Consider the following 23,206-nt stretch of genomic DNA (forward strand, 5'->3'; position numbering starts at 1 on the left):
AAGTTTGCCTTGCCTGTCTACATTCCCATAGTTTTCTCTATTTTGTCCTTAGAAGTGACTGGGAAGATAGGGGATGGAGCAATACTAGGCATATTTATGATAGGGAGATATTGGGGTTCTTTAGTGTGAGATGGGAGGAGACAGAGACGCATGTGGAACAAGTGCAAATTACGTGGGTTTTCTTTTTCAAAAATGATTTGCATGGGAGAAAGGCCACTACCAAGTACATAAATGGTAGGGGGTGTTGGAACTATAGACTGGTGAGGCTTCATGGTTGGCCCTTCAGGGACCTGTCCATCCCCTGAATGCCCCAGTATATGGATCCTAAGGCTCCAGCTATGGTGAAAGGAATCTGTCCCCTATTGGAAGCTAAGAACATGTTAAAATCCTATGTGCAAAATACCCCATGAGGAAATCAGAAGAATGGGGAAATGCCATCTCTAGCAAACCATGGCTAACTTCAGAGAAGGCAAGAGGAAGTGTAAACTTTTTCTCTTGTGACACACACCCTGGTCTGCCCAGTTTAGGAGGGGAGGGGGAGAGAAAGATAAGGGAGGGTAGGCAAGAATGCCAGCTCAGAGAGATTAGGGTCATAGAAGAGAGTGGAAGCGGGCTGAGGGCAGAGGATGTCCCCAAAGCCTATGTGGCAGGGATGAGCTCATAGCATTAATCAAAGACTTATTTTCTCACCGAGAGTAGCTACATATGTATGCCCCTCTAAGGAGGAGTATTGTCCTTTCTGTCCTGTATATATGGGGTTGGATATTTCCTATGTGTTCTGAGGTGAGAAGAAGAACAGTGGATGTAGCAATCCCATCTCCTTGTTTCCTCTTGTTTAGAGGGGGAGGGCTAAGGGACAGAAGCCTGTGATACAGTGGATAAGAGCCCCAAGTTTGGGATCAAAAGGTTTTGTATCAAATCCTGCCCTTGCTGGCTCTGTGACCATGGACAAGTCACTTAGCCCCTCTGAACCTCAGTTTCCCCAACTGAAAAAATGAGGGAGGTCATATTAGCTAGTCTATTAAGGCCCCTTCCATCTCTGGCTTCTAGGGGACTATATGCCAACAGCTACACCCAGCTCCTTTCCATCTCCTCCTTGATTACTTTGTTGTTTCTTCTTTTGGGATCTCTCTCAGCTCCTTGAGTTCACACTACCCAATATTGTTCTCTAACCCTTTTATAGATGAGGAAACTGAGGCAGACAGAAAGTAAGTGACTTAACCACGGTCACACAGCTAGCAAGTGTCTGAGGGAGGATTTGCAGGCTGGTCTTCCTGACTCCAAGTCCGAGTCTGAGTCTGAGTCCAGCATTCTAATTACAATGGCACCCAGCCAACCCAGAAATGCTTAGAAGTGTGGGATGCAGTGGAAGAATGCCAGATTTGCAGCTGAAAGTCCCAGGTTCCAATCCTGGCTCTCTCTGCTCCTTCCTCTATTCCTGACCTCTGTAGGCCACAGATTCCTCAAGTGAAAAATAAGGGGGTTGGACAGGACAGGTCAACTTCCCCACAACACGAGCTATACCCAAAGTGAACGGGCTGTTTAAGAAGAGAATAGGGGGCAGCTAGGTGGCACAGTGGATAAAACAGCGGCCCTGGATTCAGGAGGACCTGAGTTCAAATCCGGCCTCAGACACTTGACACTTACTAGCTGTGTGACCCTGGGCAAGTCACCTAACCCTCATTGCCCCACAAAAAAAGGGGGGGAGGAGTGGATCTCATCCCCTTCAGCAGGATGACCACTTAGGGGGTAAATCACAGAAGGACTTTGTGAACATACATGGATTTTACTAAATGGTCTCTGGTCTTTCTAATCTTGTGATTCTATGATTTTTATTTATGTTTTTGTTTTTTTTTGGTGAGGCAATTGGGGTTAAGTGACTTGCCTAGGGTCACACAGCTAGTAACTGTTAAGTGTCTGAGGCTGGATTTGAACTCAGGTACTCCTGACTCCAGGGCTGGTGCTCTGTGCCACTGTGCCACCTAGCTGCCCCATTTCTATGATTTTTTAAGAGAATAATAATAACATTTTCTATTTCTATAGTGTTTTAAAGTTTGCAAAATGCTTTGCAGACATTAATTTTCTCTTTTAATCTTCAAACTCAGATACAGGAGGAATAGTTAATCCCATTTTACATTATCCCTGGCCACAGAGCAAGCAAATGAGAGATCCCTAACTGGGATGGGTTTGTTCCTTGGGGGAAAGATGGAAAACAGGCAGAGTGATACAATGGAGGGCATGCTAAATATAGAATCAGAGGACCTGGGTTCAAATCTTGATTCTACTTGAAATCCATTGTATGTAAGGCATGCATCTCTCTTCTATCTGAGCCTCAGTATCTCCATCTGTAAAATGAGGAGAATGTTTGCCATTTCTCCAACCCAAAGAGTTGTTGAAAAGAAAGGCATTAGTGAACTGTACAGGAATACAGAAATGTAAGCTGCTATTATTTCTGGCTGAGAGCTAAGTGGATACTCCCAAAGGTCCCCGGGGATTATTCTACTGGGTCCTCAGGTAAGGGGGACTTCCTACCTCCCCTTTCCTGATGATGTCACCTGAGATGACACTAATTACTGAAAATTCCCCTCCCCTCCCTCCTAGCCACCACTACCACCACCACCACCACCACTAAGTTGGCAGCTTGGGAAGTTGTCAGGTTCCTAACCCACCCAGAGGGAAGGAGTTCTACCAGGTGGAGACAGAGATGACTCCCAGAAGAGATGAGCAAATAAAAGCCCTTGAGACTAAAGGATTTCCACTGGAAATGCTAAAGCTTGGGGAGGCCCAACAGTGACTTCAGCCCTAGAAAGGGTAACAACTTCCCTCCTCCACCCCCACAGCACCCACTGGGAATAAGGCATCATCCTTCCCCCAGCTGTGGTGACCAAAATCGGAAATAAATTCACACTTGGTAATTGGCTTGGCCTCAGGGGAGAGGCTGGGCCAATGAAGGGGGCCAGGAGACCAGCTGGCCCAGAAAAGACATGGGTTTCACTACCATATGCTAGCCCAGAGGGGAAGTGGACTACCCCAGGGGCTTTCTTTGCCCCCCTCCCCACCAGTATTCCCCCTCTTTTCCCACTCCCAAAGAGGTAGCTATTCAGCAAAAGAGGAGAGGAATTTCTTAGAACATTAAAGCAGGGAGGGACCTTAGAAATATCTAATCCAACTCCCTCATTTTACAGAAGAAAAAACTGAGGTGGGGCAGCTAGGTGGCACAGTGGATGAAGCACCGGCCCTGGATTCAGGAGGACCTGAGTTCAAATCCAGCCTCAGACACTTGACACTTACTAGCTGTGTGACCATGGGCAAGTCATTTAACCCTCCTTGTCCTGCAAAAATAAAAAAATTAAAAGAAATAAAAAGAAGAAGAAACTGAGGTTCATAGATGGAAATGACTTGCCCAAGGTCACATTGCTTTTTAGCAGAGCCAACCTTTAAACCTGGAGTCTCTGAACTTCAAGATACTCTACACTATACTGGCAGCAATAATGGCAAAGACCAGAACCTTCCTTGCACCATCAGGCTTCAGGCTCCTGGCCCTACCTTACTTAGCCAAGGAAGTTTTGGCGCATTCTCTGCCGCTGGAATCATGCCTTTTGGGACTCCTCCTGCATATGCCTCCTTTAGGAGCACCACCCCTCTTTATTCGGTTCCTCCATTAGTGACAAGCCTCACATTTACAGAACCTTTTCCCCTTCCTATGCACTTCCCCATCCATTATCTCAGGATCCTCACAACAAACAACCCTGGGGGGGGCAGCTAGGTGGCGCAGTGGATAGAGCACCGGCCCTGGAGTCAGGAGTACCTGAGTTCAAATCCGGCCTCAGACACTTAACACTTACTAGCTGTGTGACCCTGGGCAAGTCACTTAACCCCAATTGCCTCACTAAAAATAAAATAAAATTAAATAAATAAATAAATAAATAAATAAAACAACCCTAGGAAGAGAGCAGGACAAGCATTATTCTCCCCATTACACAGCTGGAGAAAGCAAGGCCAATATAACAGACTCAGGGCTAACTAACAGAAGCAGAACCCAGATGTCCTAGTCCCCAGTCCAGTGCCCCAACTTGTCAGAGAACACAGTTCAGATGAAAGAGGTAAAAAATTGTGAAGGGAACTAGAACGCCCCCATCAAATGCCTGCCCTTGAGAAATGTGGGCTGGTTAAGGCTGTCTAACCTAGCCCCTAGATTGGTAGAATGCTGAATTTGGAGGCAAGAATCCTGGACTGAGAATCCAAGAGTCTGATGGGAGCTTGGTGACCACTCATTCTAACCCAAACCTGAAAAAGGATTCTCTCTACACAACCTCGGGTGATTGAGGGACGGTGGGGAAACTCAATCACACCCATTTCACTGTTCATCAGCCCCCATCACTAGGGAGAGTTTGTTTGTTTCTTACACAAAGGTTTTTTTTTTCTTACATAAAAGTACTACCTCTCTGCAGTTTTTGTATCTAAAAGTTTAAGATATTATACTTGAAGGATATTTGGGGGACAAAGGGTCAGGGGAAGTCCGCTAACCACCATCTGATCCCTACCCCCCAAAAAAGGACATAGCTTAACCATGTTCAGATACCACTTGAAATTACTCAACATCTTAGCCAGAAAAAGGAAGCTTGAGTTAGAACCCCTTGGTTCAAATCCTGCTTATCTCTGTGTGGCCTTGGGAAAGTCACATCCTCCCTGGATCTCAGTTGCTTCCCCTGTTAAAAATGAATGTTTTGATCTTTTTTTTTTCCCACTTGTGAAGGGCAGTATTCCTGACACACCTTCCAGATCTCTGGGATCTCAAGTGGTGAAGTCAGTCTAAAGAGAAAAATGCCCTCCTCCCCAAACTTAAAACTCATCAATTGTAACCATGTCTCAGGCCATTCCCTCAACAGGAGCCTCTTCTACAAACTGTTGCCCCTCTGTAGCTGGAGTAGTGGGAGGTAGGGAGGTTGGTGGAAGGAAGGGAGGGAGGAGGCAGTGAGGATGAAGGGGTCAGCGTTTCTGGATAGAGGAAGACAAGGGCTGGAGGCCAGGGAATGCAGAATTGGATGGCCGTACTCCCTCAGAGGACAAAGGGGACTCTGGGTCCATGGGCTTCTCCATCACACACCCTGTGGTCATTCTGTTCATTGCCAGCTCCTGCCCTGGGAGCCATATGCCCCACAAGTTTCCTGAAGGCAGCTGTCAGCCAGCCCAACCCTGGAGGATGGGGCCAATGGCAGGGTCTGGATAATAGGGACCCCTCTCCGACTGCTGGCAACCCAGTCCTGGAAAGCAGGCTGGGAACAGATGGTACCCTGCCTGGGGTTAAAGGAGGAGGGCCTCAGAGGATCTCCCAGTCCCAAGTTTTGCTCATCAGGAGAAAGTTTTGGAGTCTGAAGATGGGACCATTAGCCCACCAAGAGTGTAAGGACCGAAATCAGCCTCTCAATGCAGACGCATAGGTAGATGAGAAGAAGCAAGCCTGGGGGCTTTCATAACTGTCTGAGAGGATTTCCTCTGACTGCCTAACATGGATTCAAAAACCGTTTCCCATATCCCGGCCCCTATAAGGAAGAAAAGCCAAGTGCCAGGGAATGGGGAAGGATGGGGGTGGGACCTCATAGCCTAATTAGAGAAATTTGGGGGGAAGTTAAGTGAGGGCAGAGGCTGAGTGTCAGGCCTGGGGGAGAGGGGGGAAATGCTGGGAGGTGGACAATAGTAACCCAAGAAAGGAACTAAGTGCAGAGAATGGGGAGAGGGGGTCGAAGTGCAGGGAGAGATTAAGTGCAGGGAGGGAAGGCTTTCAGAACTCAGATACACACACACACACACACACACACACCATGCACATGTATGTCCTAGCACTTTATAACTCCAGTCTTGCGGGGGGCGGGGGGGGGGGGGGAGGCACAGAGCGGAATGAGCTCAGAACACTGATCCAGGCCCTCCCTACCACCAAGACTACCACCAACTCAAGGAGCAAAAAGTCTGGACAAGAACCTAGACACTCAGGCATTGGGTCCTGGTAGATTCTTGGGCAAGACAGAGAGAGCCAGAAACCTCCCCACCAACCTTGTGGTTCAGCCTGACTTTCTTGCAGCAATGGGGCTGTGTCAACTGAGCCCCTCCACCTTGTGTGCAGGGGCTATATGCACAAATATTCACACAGTCACAAACACACACACACTCACACACCTGCACACACCTGGGATTTCCTGGGGAACCCTTGTTCCCCAGTGAGAGGTCTGAGATCACAGCTGCCTACAGGAACTGCTCCCCACCCCAGCCCCCTGATTCCCATCCTTTCTGTAAGTCAAATACAATCCCCCCACCCACCCACCCAACTGCTTCCCTTCAGTAGTCCAGGCTGTAAGGATCATAAAGTCCAAAGATTTAGAGCCGGAAGGGACCTTAGAGTTCATCTAATCCAACTCCCTCATTTTACAGATAGGGAAACTGAGGCATGAAGGGAGTTAGTGATTTCCCCCAAGGTCACACAGGTAATTAAGTGACAGAGCTGGAATTGGAACCCAGGTCATCTGAGTCCAGTGCGCTTCCCACTGTACTTCACTACCTCCTTCCTCCCCCCCTTCCCAATACTGGTAAAGAAGAGAACTTAAGATACAGAGCAGGCATCAGCTTCTTTATAGCAGGATCTGCACACTTTGTTGTATCCCCAATGCCTAGTTCAATGCTTAGCACATAATAAGCATTTGATAGATATTGGTTGAATGAATGAAAAGTAAGCTTGCTCTGACCTAGAAACTAGACTGGTATTTCCTCCAGGTTCATTCAGCCACTCTCCAGGCCTCCCTCCAAACCAGTCAAGTCTAGTATTAATGTGCTGAGTGACCTTGAGCAAGTCATCTTCCTTCCCAGTGCCGCAGTTTGGGGATTTTTTTTTCCCTCCACCACCTCAAGCTAAGAATACCTGCCCCAGATATTGCCAGCCTAGCAGCAGGGATTTCGCATTCCTTAGCAAATCTAGCCAACATCAAAGAGCTCCGACTGAAACCTTGCCCCAGGCTGCACCACAGTCCACTGCAGGGATGAGAGATTTCTGGGCCAGACCCCGGACCCAGGTAGGGGGAGGCATTTGTGCAATGCAGGGGAAAGAGAAGAAAAGACATTTGAGAGTGAACGCCACCCCCTCCCATTTCATAGCCACGAGCCCCGGACTCCACCTCTCAGCCAGTGTGTCCCCATTGTACGAAGGACAAAACTAAGGCGAGACTCAGAAATCCGGCAGGGGCCTCCAAGTTCACAAGCGAAAGATTTCCTAGGGCTAAAGCCCTCCACTACTCCTCCTTCTCCAACGCGCCCCCCCAAAACCACCCTGCTCATTCAAATGTCAGAGCCTTATGTTGCCATCTTCCCTTACCCGCACCGTTCCTGGGCACTGCTACACCAGGAGGGAAAAAAAAAAACCCTGGCATCCCAGGATCCTATCTGCCACCTGCCGGGAGCCATGTCCTCCCCAGGCCAGCCTCCAATTGGCCCCCTACCCCGGGAGAGGCTGCTGGAGGGAGACTCAACCAGCCAGCCAGGTCTAGAGACTCAACGAGAGCTCCTGAGCCATTCAAGCCCCTTTTGCCCCCTTGTCCAGTGAGCGGTTCACCCCGGGGAGAGGGCCAATGGCCGCTGTCCCGCCCACCCCTGCTGGGCTGGGGCTGCACCCGGAGAGGCAGCCTGCTGGTCGGGGTGCAGCTGAAGGGCAGTGTGGCGACTGGCCCCCTCCCCTCGGACAGCCAGCCACACAAGCTCCCGGGAGCCCTGAGCCAGGCACCCCAGCTCACGTGGCGGGGCGAGGGGGCGAGAAGGGTCTTTGTTCCCGCAACAAGAGAAGGAACACCAGCAGGCAGGCGGGGTCTGCAATAGGCGCAGCCGAGAGAGGCGGCAGCGGCGCGTGCCACGCTCTCTGCAGCCCCAGAATAGAGAGGGAGATCTCGGGGCCGCCAGCCCCCGGGCCCGGTTCGGCCGGCTGGCAGCCGGCAGGAGGCAGGCCCGGCGGCGCCCCGGCACCCGGCTCCTCACCACCCCGCTGTAACCAGAGCAGCGGAGCCCAGGGGGAGGGGGAGGGGTGGGTCACCCCCCCCCCTCCCGGGCTAGGGAGAAAGTGTCTCGGGAAAGGGCTCCAGGTGCAGCGCGAGTGCGAGCTGAAGTTGGGGTGCTTGGAGATCCTCTCCTCTCCAGGCTTTTCTCCGCCTCCCTCCCCCCTCGAGCGCTGCAGATTTGGGCTGCGGGCAGGTCTCGGTGGAGGCTCAGCTCCAGGCTCGGGCAGGCAGAGATCGCCGCCGCATTAACGCGGTTCTGGCCCACAGCACACACATACACACTCACACCGATTCAGACCCACACTGACAGACTCCCACTCTGACACACGAACACGCCGACAAACGGGGACCACACGCCGGCATACTCACATATGGACACACGCCCCGACACAGACTTCACACACTGGCACCCCATGACAGCTCCACTGGCACAATCCGCTCACAGATACACACACTGACACGGACTTACTCAGATGCCCAGGGACACACACAGACCTAGACCCCGACACATGGATGCACTCGGACACACACTCATCCAGGCACACTCGCGCTCGCCAGGCACTGGTGCTGCTGCCACGCGCGCGAGCACACACACACACACACACACACACACACACTCGCGGACATCCACCGGCCCCGGCTGACAAACTGACCCTCAGTGCCAGCGGCGAGCGGGCGCCCGCCTTGGCTCCCGGCGCTCGCCAGCTGCCCTGGGCGCGCACCCACCTTTCCAGGCTGCGGTGATGCGGGGGCTAGTCTTGGGGTGGTTGCCGGTGGCTGCGGCGGGGACGGCGGCGGGAGTAGCGGCTCCGAGCAGCTGCACAAGCAGAGCGAGCTGAAGAGGGAGGTCCAGGAGGCGGCCAGCCCTCGGGGCGCGCAGCGCGGCCAGCCGCGGCGAGGGAGCAGAGCGCCGAGGCGGGCGCTGCTGCAGCGGTGTCATGGCCCGAGTGGGCTGAGGCTGCGGGGCCGGGAGCCTGGAGAGCTAGCGCCACCCGAACGAGCGAGTGACTGGAGGCAGCCTGCGAGCGGAGCCACACCACCCCCAAGCTGGGGGCGGAGTTAGGGCCGGGCCAGCACCATCCCGGTCTACGTCTTTTCCCCCCCCGGGCTCTGGGCCGCCCGGGGCAGAGAAGGGGGGTGGGAGGGAGCAAGCCAGACGGGCGGGGTCCGGCGGAGGGAGTTGCGAGGGGCTGCAGGGACGCCTAGGTCCCGTGCGCACCCCAAGCTCCGCCTCCCTCCCACCTACCTTAATAGAGAAATTAATCACACACGCGCGCCCGTGCCCTTAAAGTCCAGGAGATGCCCGAATTCTGGGACTCTGCTGAATGAATGAATCATCTGGGGAAGCCTCTTCCTGTCTGAGAAAGCACCTTTTCTCAGGTCCGTCAAGCCAACGCGCTTCAGGCGGGGTAGCTGGGACTCCAGACTCCGAAACAATGAGGCATTGGGGTGGAGTGGATACCGAACCGGTCCGGATTGGAATCCCGTCTCATCTCTAAAATGGCAATAACGATACCTATGCATGCCTCTTTAACAACGCTGTTGAGCGAGAAGGCAAAGGACTTTTCAAACTTTAAAGCGCTACATAAAGACAGCTATTGTTACACTAGCTAGGTGGCAGCAGTGGACAGAGCTAGGAATATGTGAGTTCGAATCTTGCTTCAGATACTTAAATGACTGTGTGATGTTAGGCAAGTCATCGAACTTGTTTACCTCAGTTTCCTCATCTGTAAAAGAGATGATGATGATGACGACGATGACGACAGCTCCTACTTTCCTTCCAGGATAGTTGTGAGCATAAAATGACAAAATACTTGTAAAGGCTTTGCAAACAAAGAGTTTTATAAATGATAACTATTATTATCACTAATGGAAAATTTCTCAATAGCTGCCCCTTTACAACACCACCGCACACACACACACTGAGGGTCTTGCCTTCCCCCCCCCTTCAAGTTTGCATTCATGAAACCAACACTGAATTGTGAGTGTCAAGGACTGCTGATGGACAGTTTAGGGCTCTTAGGTTTGGCAATAAAATGTATATAGCCAGGCAGATCAGTACCATCTCTGCCATGTATAGCCCTACAGAGTTTCCTAGAGCTTTGAAAGGTTAACTGACTCACCCTGACATAGGCAGACCTTGTATTTGTCTTTCTGGCTTTGAAGCTGGCTCTCTATAATGCTGCTGCCCAAGGGAGTGGTGTTGGTTCAGTAGTTCCTGACTCTTCATGACCTCATTTGGGCTTTTCTTGGCAAAGGGTTTGTCATTTCCTTCTGCATGGGGAAACTGAAGCAAGCAGGGTTAAGTGACTTGCCCAGGGTCACACAGCTAGGAAGTGTCTGAGGCCAGATTTGACCTCAGGCCCTTCTGACTCCAGGCCCAGCACTTTATCCACTGGGCCACCTTAGGTGCCTTCTTACCACACTTACTTACCTTCAAGGCTCAGCTCAAGGCCCATTTCTCACAGTTAACCTATCCCTTCTATCCTCTTCCCCCCGCCCCCAGCTGCTCCATGAAAGAGAATTCCTGCTTAAACCCAGAAACTAGGTGGCCATTTCCTCTGTGTTCATTCAGGCTTTCTCCAGCATTTTGACTTCCCTCAAATCCCTATGCATTTATGTTTAATTTTCTTTGTATGAATAAAGATTGTTGCCTTCCAATAAAAAGTAAATTCCTCCAGAGCAAAAGTGGTTTCTTTTGTTGTCTTTGGATACCCAGACTTGTCACATAGTAAGTATTTAATAGATCTTTCTGAATTAAGTAATTTAAATCAACAAATATTAAGCTCTTGCTGAATGCAGTGAACCACATTTGGTGATGGGGAAGATCTAAAGCAAAGCTTCTTAAACTGTAGGTAACTGAATGTGGGGGTCAAGAAAAATTTGGCAACAGTAAAAGGTTATGTATACCCATTTTATATACCTATATACCCGGGGTCATGTAAAAATTTCTCAAACAAAAAGGGGTTGGAAGTGGAAAAGGCTTAAGAAGCCCTGCTCTAAAGTGTAGATAAAACAAGATCCTTGTTCTCTTGGAGTTTATAGTCTAGTAGGGAAGAAAACCTCCTTGTTGGTAGACAAGGATCGATGGGGAAGACACAGTATGGTGTGTTAAGGGGGAAAGTACCTGATGCAGAGTTAAAAGGCCTGTGTTTGAGTCTGGGGTCCAATTATGTGACCTCAGACAAATTACCTCCCCTGATTCTCAGTTTCCTCAATAGTAAAATGGAACACCAGTGTGGTTTAGTGGATGGAGAGATGACCACAAAGGAAGTCCTGGGTTCAAGTTCTGCCCCTAAGACATACTGGCAGTATGACCAAGGTAATGTCACTTAACCCTTCAGTGGCCCCAGGCAGCCTCTGAGCCTTTTGATTGCATTGCAAGTTTTAACCTGCTATAGTATGGGGAGTTTGTCACTGGAAGTCCCCTTCACTGATGAAATCATATCTGAAACAGAAAGAATGATTCTTCATCTCCCAGTCTCACAGATTGGCTATAGGGAGATGTGAGGGAATTTGAGCTTGCTCCTGATAGGATCAGAGGTAGCTAGTTGTCTGTTTCTGCCACCTTATAGTTCTGAGACATCACCTACTCCTATGAGCTGCAATTTCACAATGGGAATGATCATCATAGAATCATGAGTTTCAATCTAGAAAGAATCTTAAGGTCATGTAATCCAACTCTTTCATTTTACACATGGGGAAACTAAGTCTAAAAGAGGTTATGGGATTTGTTCAGGTCACACAGCTGAGGTAATAGGATCTGAAGTCCTGGCCTTCCAGACTGTAAGCACAGGGTTAAGGTTTGTGGGTAAGGGATAGGGTTAGGGTTAACTGCATCCATTCTGCCACCTAGTGGCCAGTCCCTATCCTGTCTCTCTCCCAAGATTTCTGTGCAGAGCTCATGATATGCTCAGATGGTCCCCCTGTCCTGTTCTGACTCTTTCTGGGTCCTCCAATAAATGCACCACTTGGGGGAGGGGAAAAGGATAGGATCCACCCAACATAGTAAAGGCCTTCCTCACTTTTTTCTTGACGTCCCAAGAATCCCACACAAGCTGTCCAAAGTTTTGCTGGTCTCCCCGTGTGATTAGACCAAATCCAGAGGAGTTAGCTGTTTGGTTCCATTTATAAAGGATATTGATAAATTAGATGATGACAATCGGGGATGATGAAAGGCCTTGAGATCATACTATGTGAAGGCTGGTTGAAGAGACAGGTGATATCTAGCCTGAAGAAAAGACTCAAGGGGACATGATAAATGTCTTCAAGAATTCAAAGGACTATAAAGGGGAGAAGAGATGAGGCTTGTGCTACTTGGTCCCAGAAGGTAGAAAGAATCAGGAGCAAAGGGTGAACATTGCAAAGGGGTCCGTTTAGGGGTTTTTTGTTGTTTATTGTTTGTTTGTTTGTTTTGCAGGGCAATGTGGGTTAAGTGATTTGCCCAAGGTCACACAGCTAGTAAATGTCAAGTGTCTGAGATCGGATATGAACTCAGGTCCTCCTGAATCCAAGGCTGGTGCTTTATCCACTGCACCACCTAGCTGCCCTTCCCGTTTAGTCTTTATGTCAAAAAGTAGGGCTCTTTTCTAAGGGGGAAAATTATGACTGAGGTTGTTTCCAACTCTGAAGTTGTATAATTCAGTGAAAAGAAAGGCTGCCCCACACAGGTCGAGTCATTATCAAAGCAGGAGGGTATTTTTTGGTTAGTTGTTTTTTGTTTTTTTAAGTATAGCCAAGTCTGCCAGTCCTATTGTTCTAGAATTCTTGCCCAATCACTCCCCGCCAGCAGCACCCTACCATATGGAGTGAGAGAGTCAAAAAGGAAAGGCTAGGAGGGAAATCGTGAAAAGTTAAAGAGCATTGGCAGGGTGGAGCTTTGGTGTGTGATTTCCCCAAAAGACCAAGATCAGAGAAAAGAACCAGTCCATATATGGTCTGCTTCCCAAAACAAGAGCCTCTATGGTTAGATGTTAGTTAACTTTAGGTGAGAAAACGATCTGGTTCTCGGAGACCCCCTAGACTAGGAGGCAGCATGGGGTAATGGCTAGAGTGCTTTCTTTGAACCCAGGAAAACCCATTTGAATCCTGCCTCTGATATATCCTGGCTGTGTGACCCTAGGCAAGTATCAAAGGCAAAAACCTGTTAGGAGGCTACTGCAAGTAGCCCTTGGCAACTCTCTTAAACTATGAATAACAGAGAAGGTTCTGATTTTCTTGGTCAAGACAACAAGCATTTATTTAGTGCTTGCTGTATGCAGGCTCTGCTCTAAACTAGGGATGCAAAAATAGTTCCTGCCTTCAAGGAGTTCACAGTCTAATGGAGGAAACAACATGCAAATAACTATGATATAAATAGACAAGCTCTACACATTTTAACTTGGAGGTAATCTCAGTGGGAAGGCGCTAACAATGGTGATGAAGCTATTCAGTGGGAGCTTCCCTAGATGAGATTAAATCAGTCAAAGAGCACTTTTTTTTTTCAAAGAGCACTTTTTAAAGCAGATCTGACCAAAAAAGAAATAGGAGGGTGGGTAATGAAGAGATGAAGAGTGGTTTTCAGGAAACTAGAGAAGAGTAGGGGGGCCAAGAAAACTTGTTAGGAGGCTAGTGAAATAATGCAGGCAGCTCTCCAAGATCCTGGATTAGGGAGGTGTCAGTGGGAATAGAGAAGAGGGAATAAATGGGGAAGATATTACAGAAATAAAAGTGACAGGCCTTAGTGACTGATTGTAGAGGAGAGGAAAAGGGAGAAGTCCAAGATAAAATCAAACACCAAGGTTTTAGCCATGAGAGATAAAGTGAACAAAGGTGCCATTGGCAGAAATTTTAAATTAGAAGAGGGGGAAGGTTGGTGGGGGCAGAGTGGGGTGGGGGGAGACAATGTTTGGTTTTAGATCTATTGAGATTGAAATGCCAATGGCAAAGCCAACTGATGTCCTGTAGACCAGGGCTTCTTAAAAATTTTCTACTCTTGGGGGCAGCTGGTGGCACAGTGGATAAAGCACTGGCCCTTGATTCGGGAGGACCTGAGTTCAAATCCAACCTCAGACTCTTGACACTTACTAGCTGTGAGACCCTGGAAAAGTCACTTAACCCTCATTGCCCTGCAAAAACAAAACAAAACATTTTCCACTCTTGACCCCTTTTCGACAGAGAAATTTTCACTCAACTCCCAGTATGTAGATATAAAAAACAGGTGTACATAATCTTTTGCTGTTGCCAAATTTTTTGAGACCCCCTGTTTCAAGCTATATGACCCCATGGGGACTCACAATTTAAGAAGCTAGGCTGTAGATGGCCAACTGAAGTCATACAATGATCTGAGGCTTAGGGAAGTGGTCAGGAGTTGAGACAAAGTTTGGAAAGTAAGCTACACAGGTGATAGTGGAAATTGTGGAGGCAATAAGATTGCTGAGGAAGAGAGGAAAGAGAGAAGAGACTAGGGTCCAGGACTGAACCCTCAGGGACATCTACCTTAATGGGTGAGGAGGCAATAAGGAACACAGACAAGAAGCAGTTAAAGATAGAAAGTTCAGGAAAGGGAATGTGTCTGAAGACAAAGGAGAACAGAAAATCATGCTGAAGGATGATGAGATGTTAACATGAGTTCAGAGGCTCATGGAATCATAGATTTAGAACCAAAAAAGACCTTAAGAGTCTTTGGGTTCAAACCCCTTATTCTGCAGATAGGGAAACTGAGGTTGAGAGGTTAAGTTGTTCAGGGTCACATGACTAGTAAGTGTCTAAAACGAGATTAAAATTCAAAGTTTTCTGGCTTCAAGGTCAGCTCTCTGAAGTGACTGACCCGAGGTCACACATATCACAAGAAAAGTGAAATGAAGAAGGGGGTAGAGTAAAATATCCTAAATGCTTAAGAGAGGTTGAGGAGAATGGGAAGTGAAAGAAAGGGTCATTGAGGTCAGCAAACAGTAGGTCTTTTTCTTTGATACCCTCAGAGAAAGCAGTTGCAATAGAGTGGTCAGAAGGGAATCCAGACAGCAAGGGGTTAAGGAGAGATAGAGAGGTGAGAAAATGTAGGGATTGGCCAACAACTTTTCCAAGAAGGTTAGTTGTTCAGGGGAAAGAAGAGATTGGAGGGTGGCTGGATGGAGCTATTTCAAACCTAGGGGGTCTTGGGCATGTAGGCAGATGAGAAGCCAGTGGACCTAAGAGATTGAAGATATATGAAAAAGAGATTATGATTACTGAAGCAAGATCCTAGAAGGGTTGGCGAGGTTGGGATGAAGGCAGAAGTAGAGTGCTTAAAAGGAGGAGATCCATTTTCCTCTGATACTGGAAAGGTTTTGTGGATTGGAGGAGGGGAGCTGGTGGAATATGCACTGTGGCTTATTCTGAGAGAATTTTTAATCTCCGGCTGGCTTCTTTTCACCAACCAGCCGGCTCCTGGGCCATCTTCCCCCTCCCCCCCCCATCCCCAACCGCCCAGCTGGTGTGCACGGAGAAAAGCCCAACTCATTTTAATATCAGTCTGAGTAAGATATACTTAGGAAGAGAACTCCAGTGTTAAAAAAGAAAAAAAAAACTAAATTGATGCATGCCTTCCCATGCCTCCTAGAGATGGCTTCCTGTGACCCAGTATTTCAGATCTTTCTCCTCCTACTGGCGGGCATTCCTGAGATAGCTGGCCGGTATTACCCTGACATCTTTGCCCTGCAACAACCCGATTATGCAACCTGGTCACATAGTCCCCATGGCACTGACTCCGAAGCATCTTCATTAGCAATGTCATTCCCTATTAGCAATATCATGGTCATTAGCAGAAATCAAGAGATCCCTCTTCTGATTCCCCAGTTCACAGGAAGCAAGGACAGCCCATGCAATTGATGTCCATAGAGAGCTATGCAATCATAGGATTTCAAAGATGTAAGGGAACTTAGAGATTCAATAGTCTGTGTGTGTGTGTGTGTGTGTCTTTCTCCTCTCTCTCTCTCTCTCTCTCTCTCTCTCTCTCTCTCTCTCTCTCTCTCTCTGTTTCTCTCTCTGTCTCTCTCTCTGTCTCTCTGTCTCTCTCTGTCTCTCTGTCTCTCTCTCTCTGTCTCTCTCTCTGTGTGTGTGTCTCTCTCTCTCTCTCTCTCTCTCTCTCTCTCTCTCTCTCTCTCTCTCTCTGTTTCTGTCTCTCTCTCTTTCTCACACACTACCCCCACACACACATTTTCTTTGAATCCCAGAGAAAGATAACAGGTCACCCAGCTAAATATGGTAGAGAAGTAGGAGTTCAGCAACCTTATGACCCCGGGGCTAGTCCCATGGACTCATTATTCAATTTGAAGCAGTTCAGCACTCCTTCCATAAGCCTGCTCTATGCACCTCTGTACCAGTGCCAGGTACCATGGAGGAGAGGATCCCGTCACTGCCTTCCTGGAATTCCAAGCTTAGTTGAGGGGTCAAGATTCATATATAGAAAACCATTAGACTGCAATAAAAGGAAACATAATAATGATTTGGGCAGCGTAAGTCCATTCCCAAGGAGAAGCAGGAAGTGATGATAATGATGGTGGTGGTGATAGTGAACATGTTTATAGCACTTTAAGGTTTGCAAAGTGCTTTACAGGCATTATCTCATTTGATCTTCAAAACAACCCTATGAAGTAGGTACTATTATCTCAATTTGACAGAAAAGGAAACTAAGGCTCAGAGAAATTAAGTGACTTGCCCTAAACCACAAAACTATTTAGTGTACAATAGAGATTTGAACCAGGATCTTTCTGATCTAATCCTATTCCATGGTCTTATATTTATAATCAAAATAATTTATACTCATAAATTTATAGATATAAAATATATTTATAATAAAAATACTGCATACTTCCCCACTTCCACCATTCCTTTCAGGTCCATTCTGTGCACACCCTGACTCAATTAGATAGATTTTGTCCAATCATTCCCCTTCCTTGAAAATCTCCAATGACAGCCATTTCATAGAATCCCAGAAGGCGTTGTTGAGTCCTTTCAGTATCTTTTCAAGGATTTCCTCTCTGACATCCCTAACCATTGGTCATCCAGCCTCTGCCCAAAGACTCTGGTAAGGAGGAACCCACCATCTCTTTAATCAGCTCATCCCACTCTGGCAGCTCTAATAGTCAGCAAGTTTTCTCTTTACATTGAGCCTAATTCTACTCTTCTACAACTTCCACCCATCACTATGACTGTTTCAAGTCTAATCCATCTTCCATGTGACAACCCTTCAAATACCTGAAGACAGCAACCATTTCCCCTGAGTCTTCTCCTGGAACTAATCACTCAACCACTCCTCATAGGCAGGGTCTCCAGTTCCTCCAGTCTAATCCCTCTTCCCTGTGACAGCTCTTCAAATACCTGAAGTCAGTCATCATTTCCCCATGAGTCTTCTCTTAGAGCTAATAATTCAACTACTCTTCATATGACATGATCTCTGGTCCCCTTCCCATTTTTGTCACTTTCTTCTGAAACCACCTCATCTTCTCTATGTCCTTGCTAAAATGTGGTACCCAGAGCTTAACATAATACCTCAGATATGGTCTGATCAGGGGCTACCCCCTCACTTGTTCTAAAAATGTCTGCCTCTCCTACTGTCTCAAATCTAAACACCTCAGCTAGGTGAGGTGTTTAAAAGCCTTCCACAATTCAGTCCCATCCTACCCTATTTGGTCCCTATCCTACCTTCCCCACATCAAATGCCTTTCTGTTCTCCCCTCTGCATGATAAAAGCAAAACAGCATCTGTATACATTCGAAAATAATTGGTTTATCCATGAAGTGTCATTCCTTCAGTATAAAGAAAATATGTTTGGATTTTTATGGATTTGTAGCTTGCATCCCAATCTCTTCCAAAAGTCTACAATCCACAGAGTGAGAAATGCTGCTGTGGAAGTTGGCATCTGAGTTGGGTTTTAAAGGATGGATAGGAGGGCAGCTAGGTGGTGCCATGGATAAAACACCAGCCCTGGATTCAGAAGGACCTGAGTTCAAATCCAGCCTCATACACTTGACTTGTACTAGCTGTGTGACCCTGGGCAAGTCACTTAACCCTCATTGCCCCACACACAAAAAAAAAAGGATGGATAGGAATTCTGGAGGCCAGGAAGAGTGGGAGAACATTCCAGGTACAGACAATGACATGAGTTAAGATAAGGAGATAAGAATGTGCATGGTACATTCAGGGGACCAAATAAAAAAAGGGGACTTAATAGAGGAGGTAAGTTTTGAAGTGGGTCATGAAAAAAGAGGATTTCAACAGACAGAATGGCTAGAGTGAAGAATCCATTCCAGTCATGGAGAATAGTGTGAACAAAGGCACCAAAAAAGGGAAGGACAAAAATTTAAAAAAAAACATGAGTAGTTTCCAACCTTTTGGCTCAAACTTAAGAGTACATAGAGTGGAATGGCATGAGATTAGGTTTCAAAGGTAGGGTGGCACCATATTGCCAAAGGACTAGAATGCCAACCTATGGACTGTGAACTTCATTCAGTAGGCAGTAGGGAGCCAAAGAGTGACGTGATTAAGGCTTTACATTAAGAAGAGGAACCCAATGGCAATGTTCAGGATGGGTTGGAGATAGGAAACCAATTAGGAGACCACTACAATAGTCTCGAGAAAACTAATGAGATCCCAGACTAGGATGGTGGCTGGGAGAGTAAAGAAGAGGGGACAGGCTGGAGAGCTATATTCGAGATAGAACAGGAGGGAGTTGTCAACTTCTTGGACTTGGGGGATGATGGAGAAATCTCTTTTACCCAGCACTTGTGGACTACTATATTTTAGGCTGATCTGAACATTTGAAGCCAGAGAGTCAGAGAAACGAGAAGGATTTTTGAGAGTTTTCAGAGGAAGATTATTATTTGTTTTTGCGCTCCAGCCCCGTGCCTTGAGAGTTATTTCAATCAAGGGGAGTTATTTGTGGCAATTCCAATTTAAAATGCAGGCTCTCCATCGCTGTTAAGTCATCAAGATGATGATTACTCAGCTTTCTGCCTGGTGCCTCCAGAATTACTGAGCGGCGGTGAGAGCCTGTCGCCAGCTTTTGGGTCTGGGCACTTGATTCGGAGGTGGGGCTCTTGAGAGGCTCTGTGTTTCAGTGGAGAAGAGCCCAGATATAGTCATGGGACCTGGGTGTGGATTCTACATGTGTCAGGCAGAGAGCTAGACTAATAGAATGGATAGTGCTAGACCTATAGTCAAGTTAAGAAGACCAAGGTTCAAGCCCGGCCTCTAATACTTACCCACTGGGCACCCACTGGCAAGTCCTATAACCTGTCAATTTCCTCATCTATAAAATGGGCATGAAAATATCTGTCATGCCTCAAATAAAATAAAGTATCCCACCTTCTACAGGAAATTTTCTCAATGCTTCTTCTTTTTTTTTTTTTTTTTTTTTGGTGAGGCAATTGGGATTAAGTGACTTGCCCAGGGTCACACAGCTAATAAATGTCAAGGGTCTGAGCCCGGATTTGAACTCAGGTCCTCCTGAATCCAGGGCTGGTGCTCTATCCACTGCGCCACCTAGCTGCCCCCTCAATGCTTCTTAATTCTAGCATTTACCATTTGTTAATTATCTCCTATTTATCCTATTTGTAATTTATTTGTACGTATTTGTTTGTATGTTGCCTCCACCACTAGATTGTATGTGCCTTGAGGGCAAGGACTGTCTTTTTGCCTCTTTTTTGTATTCCCAGCACTTAGCACAGAAGATGGCACACAGTAGGCAGGCAGTACTACACATAGTCGGCACATAGTGGGAGCTTCATAAATGTTTATTGACTGAACAATATATGTAAGGCATTTTACAAACTAAAAGTGCCACATAAAGGTCAGTTGTAGTGGTGTCCATATTGCTTTCCTGCCTCCAATATATCCTAGACATTACTGTTGAATTCCTCTTCCTAATGTGTTGCTACTACCACCTGTATGACCTTGGGTGAGTTTCCTTATCTATAAAATGAGGGATTAGACAAGGTGCTTCTGAATCCTTCCCAGCTCTAAAATGATGATGCTATAAATGGTCATTGATGCCCATGATGATGCTAATCCCATGGGCCTGAACAGTCCCAGAGTGGTTGTAGAATCACCAAAAGTTCATTTCCCACCCTCAAGCATTCTATTGGGAAGGGTCGTGGTGGGGACGGCCATCAGATTTCAGGGGATTGAGGAGCAAGCTGGGAGTGGGGAAATGGAATCAGGGAATCTTGAGCAATGAAGAGGAGGAGGAGGAGAAGGCTTGAACAGGGAGTATGATCAAGGGAAGGCTGGGGGGAGGATTTGGGGAGGTTTTAGGCCAGGGTAAACCTGAACATCCCATTTGAAGTCCTGCCCAAGTAGCCCAAGAACTGAAAACATCCCTGAGATCCTGCACGAAGGGTGGAGCGTGAAAGAGGCATGTGAGTGTTTAATAGGAATGCAAGAAGCATCCCTCACATCCGCATCACTCTCCGTGCCTTCTGAGGCATGTTCACGCCCACTCTCATTGGAGTCTCCTGACACCTCTAGGGAGCTGGGCAGGGCCACCATGGTTCTCATATTTTCCAGCACAAACAACGCATGGCAAAAAGCCACAGCAGAGCTGGCGAGGCAAAGTTGGCGACTGGGTCTGGATGAAAGCTCGACTCTTCTTCCTCCCCACCGTTTGGAGAGAATTTCTGGAACACTGAAAAGGCTGCCCCTGGAGGAGGAAGTAGGCTTGTTCTTCCTGGTCCCAGAGGGCAGAACCAGGGGCTTGGGCAGACATTAAAGAGAGTTGGATTTAAACTCATGGTGGAAGGACCTCCTAACATGTAGAGCCACCCAACTGAGGCTGCCTTTCCCCACCCCCGAAAGTCTCCAGGCCACCCAGGTGGCCATTTACTGGGAATGTTGTACAGGAGGGTTTTGTTCAGACAGGGGCTAGAGGAGATGGCTAATGAAGTCTCTTTCTGAAATGTGCGCATGGTGGGCACTGAACTTGGAGTCTGGAAGACCTGGGTTCGAATCCCCCCCCCAACACTTACTACCTATGTGACCCTGGGCAAGTCACTTAATCTCCTCTTAGTTTTTTCTATGCTAAAAGGAGAAAGTTGGACTCAATGACCATTGCCCAGTTTTCTCCGCTCTAAAATGAGAGTTGGACTCAATGACCATTGCCCAGGCCTCATCTAATTGTACTTCTATGACCCCTTCTGCATCAGTGGGAGACTTCCTTTTACTAAGGGATCTGGCTCTGAAGAAGGGTACAGGGGCCTTTGGAGAAACCAATGACAATGCACTAAATGTTCTTTTTTCCAAATACTTCAGGGCCCAAGCTTTTCAAGAACTTGATAATCTCATCCTTGGCCAGGGTGGGGACAAAAATTCCCATGATTTTCCCAGAAATGGAAATGTAAAAGGAGAAAGGAAGTGACCTGGTCCTGATGCACTTGGAGCTATTGGGAATCCAGCTTTGAAGTCCAGTCATGGATCAGGAAACCTCCCAGAGACACTGAAGGTCACCTTGACCAATGCTTTACAGGGGAGAAAATCAGTGCCCAAAGAGAAGGATTTTGTCACACCAATGGCTGCAGACCTTTTTTTTTTTTTTTGAGGCAATTGGGGTTAAATGACTTGCCCAGGGTCACAGCTGGTAAGTGTTAAGTGTCTGAGGCCGGATTTAAACTCAGATACTCCTGACTCCGGGGCCAGTGCTCTATCCACTGTGCCACCTAGCTGCCCCCAGCTGCAGATCTAAGAAACTGAAACTCTTAGCCTAGGAAAATTTGAGATGGTAAGATAAATGAATCTCAGATGTGTTTACATGCAAAAGCCTGGGTTCCTTCCCAGTTTCCTGCTTCTGATACAGCCTGCAACCTCGAGGAAAGTACTGTCTCTCCCCACCCCTGACCATATATTCCTAGAAAAGAAGAAATAAGGCTTAGGATCAGTCATAGCTGAGAAAAATAGGAACCTGCCAGCCGGTGGTGGAGTCATGTCTGACTCTTGACAACCCCTTTTGGCGTTTTCTTGGCAAGGACACTGGCGTGCTTTGCCATTTCCTTCTCCAACTCATTTTACAGGTGAGGAAACTGAGGCAAACAGGGGTAAGTGACCTGCCCAGGTTCACACAGCTAGTGAATGTTTATGGTCACATTTGAACTCAGGAAGATGAGTCTTCCTGACTCCAGGCCTGGTCCTCTGTCCACTGTGCCATCTAGCTGCCCAGTACAGGACTCTATTCACTGGACCATAGGGATCGATTCACCAGGGGCTTTCCCAGACTGCACATCAGCTGGAGAAGTTTCCAATGGTCTTTTGGAAGTTTTCTGATGTCCAAGGTACAGTCAAGCTAAGTTTCTAGAGCAGGAGTTCTCAGCTTGGGGTCAATGGACCCCCATGGGGGTCTGTGGATAGATTTCAGTGGGTTCATGAACTTGAAGGTAGAAAAAATAACATCTTTATTTCAATATGATTGGTTTCCTTGGTGATCAGATGTATTTTTGTTTGATGGACTTTCTCACCAGACACTGCCTAAGGGATCCATGACCCAAAAGAGGTGATTAAAAAGGTCACCACCAAGCTGCCTCAGGACTCTGCCAGTCACAGCATCCAGGGCTTGAGGTCTGTGTTGGCAAAGAGAACACTCACACCCACAAAGAAATTTAGTCAGTCACTCCATACACATATATTAAGCACCTGCTATATGCTAGGTATTGGGGTTACAGAAAAAAAACATGAAACCTCCCAGCTCTCAAGAAGCTTACACTGCAAAGAGGGAAGTCTGTTTTTTGTGAATGTGTCTTATCCCCGGAGCTGTAATTAGGGGGTTTTGTACCACAAATGAGGCCCGTGGAAAGTGACATGAAGTGAGCCATCACTTGGTGGGGAGGGGAGGCAAGAGAATATCCCCCACTTTGGCAAAGAAACAGAGACCCCAGGACACTGGCTCAAGGCTGCTACTGGGAAGGCTGCCATGTGCATGGGAGAGAGTGGGAAGGTAGAAAGGGTAGGGTTGGGAAGAGCACACCTTCAGCCTGCCATCTGGTAGCTTCCCTTTTTTAACTAATTATTCTCGCTAATTAGGTGCTAAATTCTGTTGCTTCCACTCAGCTGAAGGACTATTAGCACTCTCAGTGCCCTCTAATTCCAGCATTCTTTAAATCCAGCCTTTGGGGGGCAAAGCTCAGTTTGCCCTGCCCTAGTTACAGCCCTGCTCATTCCTCCATTGAACA

General features: G+C 47.5%; 1 protein-coding gene across 2 annotated transcripts in view; it reads right to left on the reverse strand.

The window, feature by feature from the left end:
• Positions 1-9,205, reverse strand: part of SEMA7A (semaphorin 7A (John Milton Hagen blood group)) — a 65,431-nt gene extending 56,226 nt beyond the window's left edge. Inside the window, exon 1 of one of the 2 annotated variants that reach the window (XM_043987337.1) lies at positions 8,760-9,205. In XM_043987337.1, the coding sequence (XP_043843272.1) occupies positions 8,760-8,973 (214 nt within the window). In that variant the 5' untranslated portion in view covers positions 8,974-9,205. Of the gene's footprint in view, positions 1-7,360; positions 7,457-8,759 lie in introns of those variants that run through there. The other variant, XM_043987338.1, reaches the window with a different exon arrangement.
• Between the last annotated feature and the right edge of the window lie 14,001 nt (positions 9,206-23,206).

This window comes from Dromiciops gliroides, chromosome 2 (assembly GCF_019393635.1).
Source record: "Dromiciops gliroides isolate mDroGli1 chromosome 2, mDroGli1.pri, whole genome shotgun sequence".
NCBI lineage: Eukaryota > Metazoa > Chordata > Mammalia > Microbiotheria > Microbiotheriidae > Dromiciops > Dromiciops gliroides.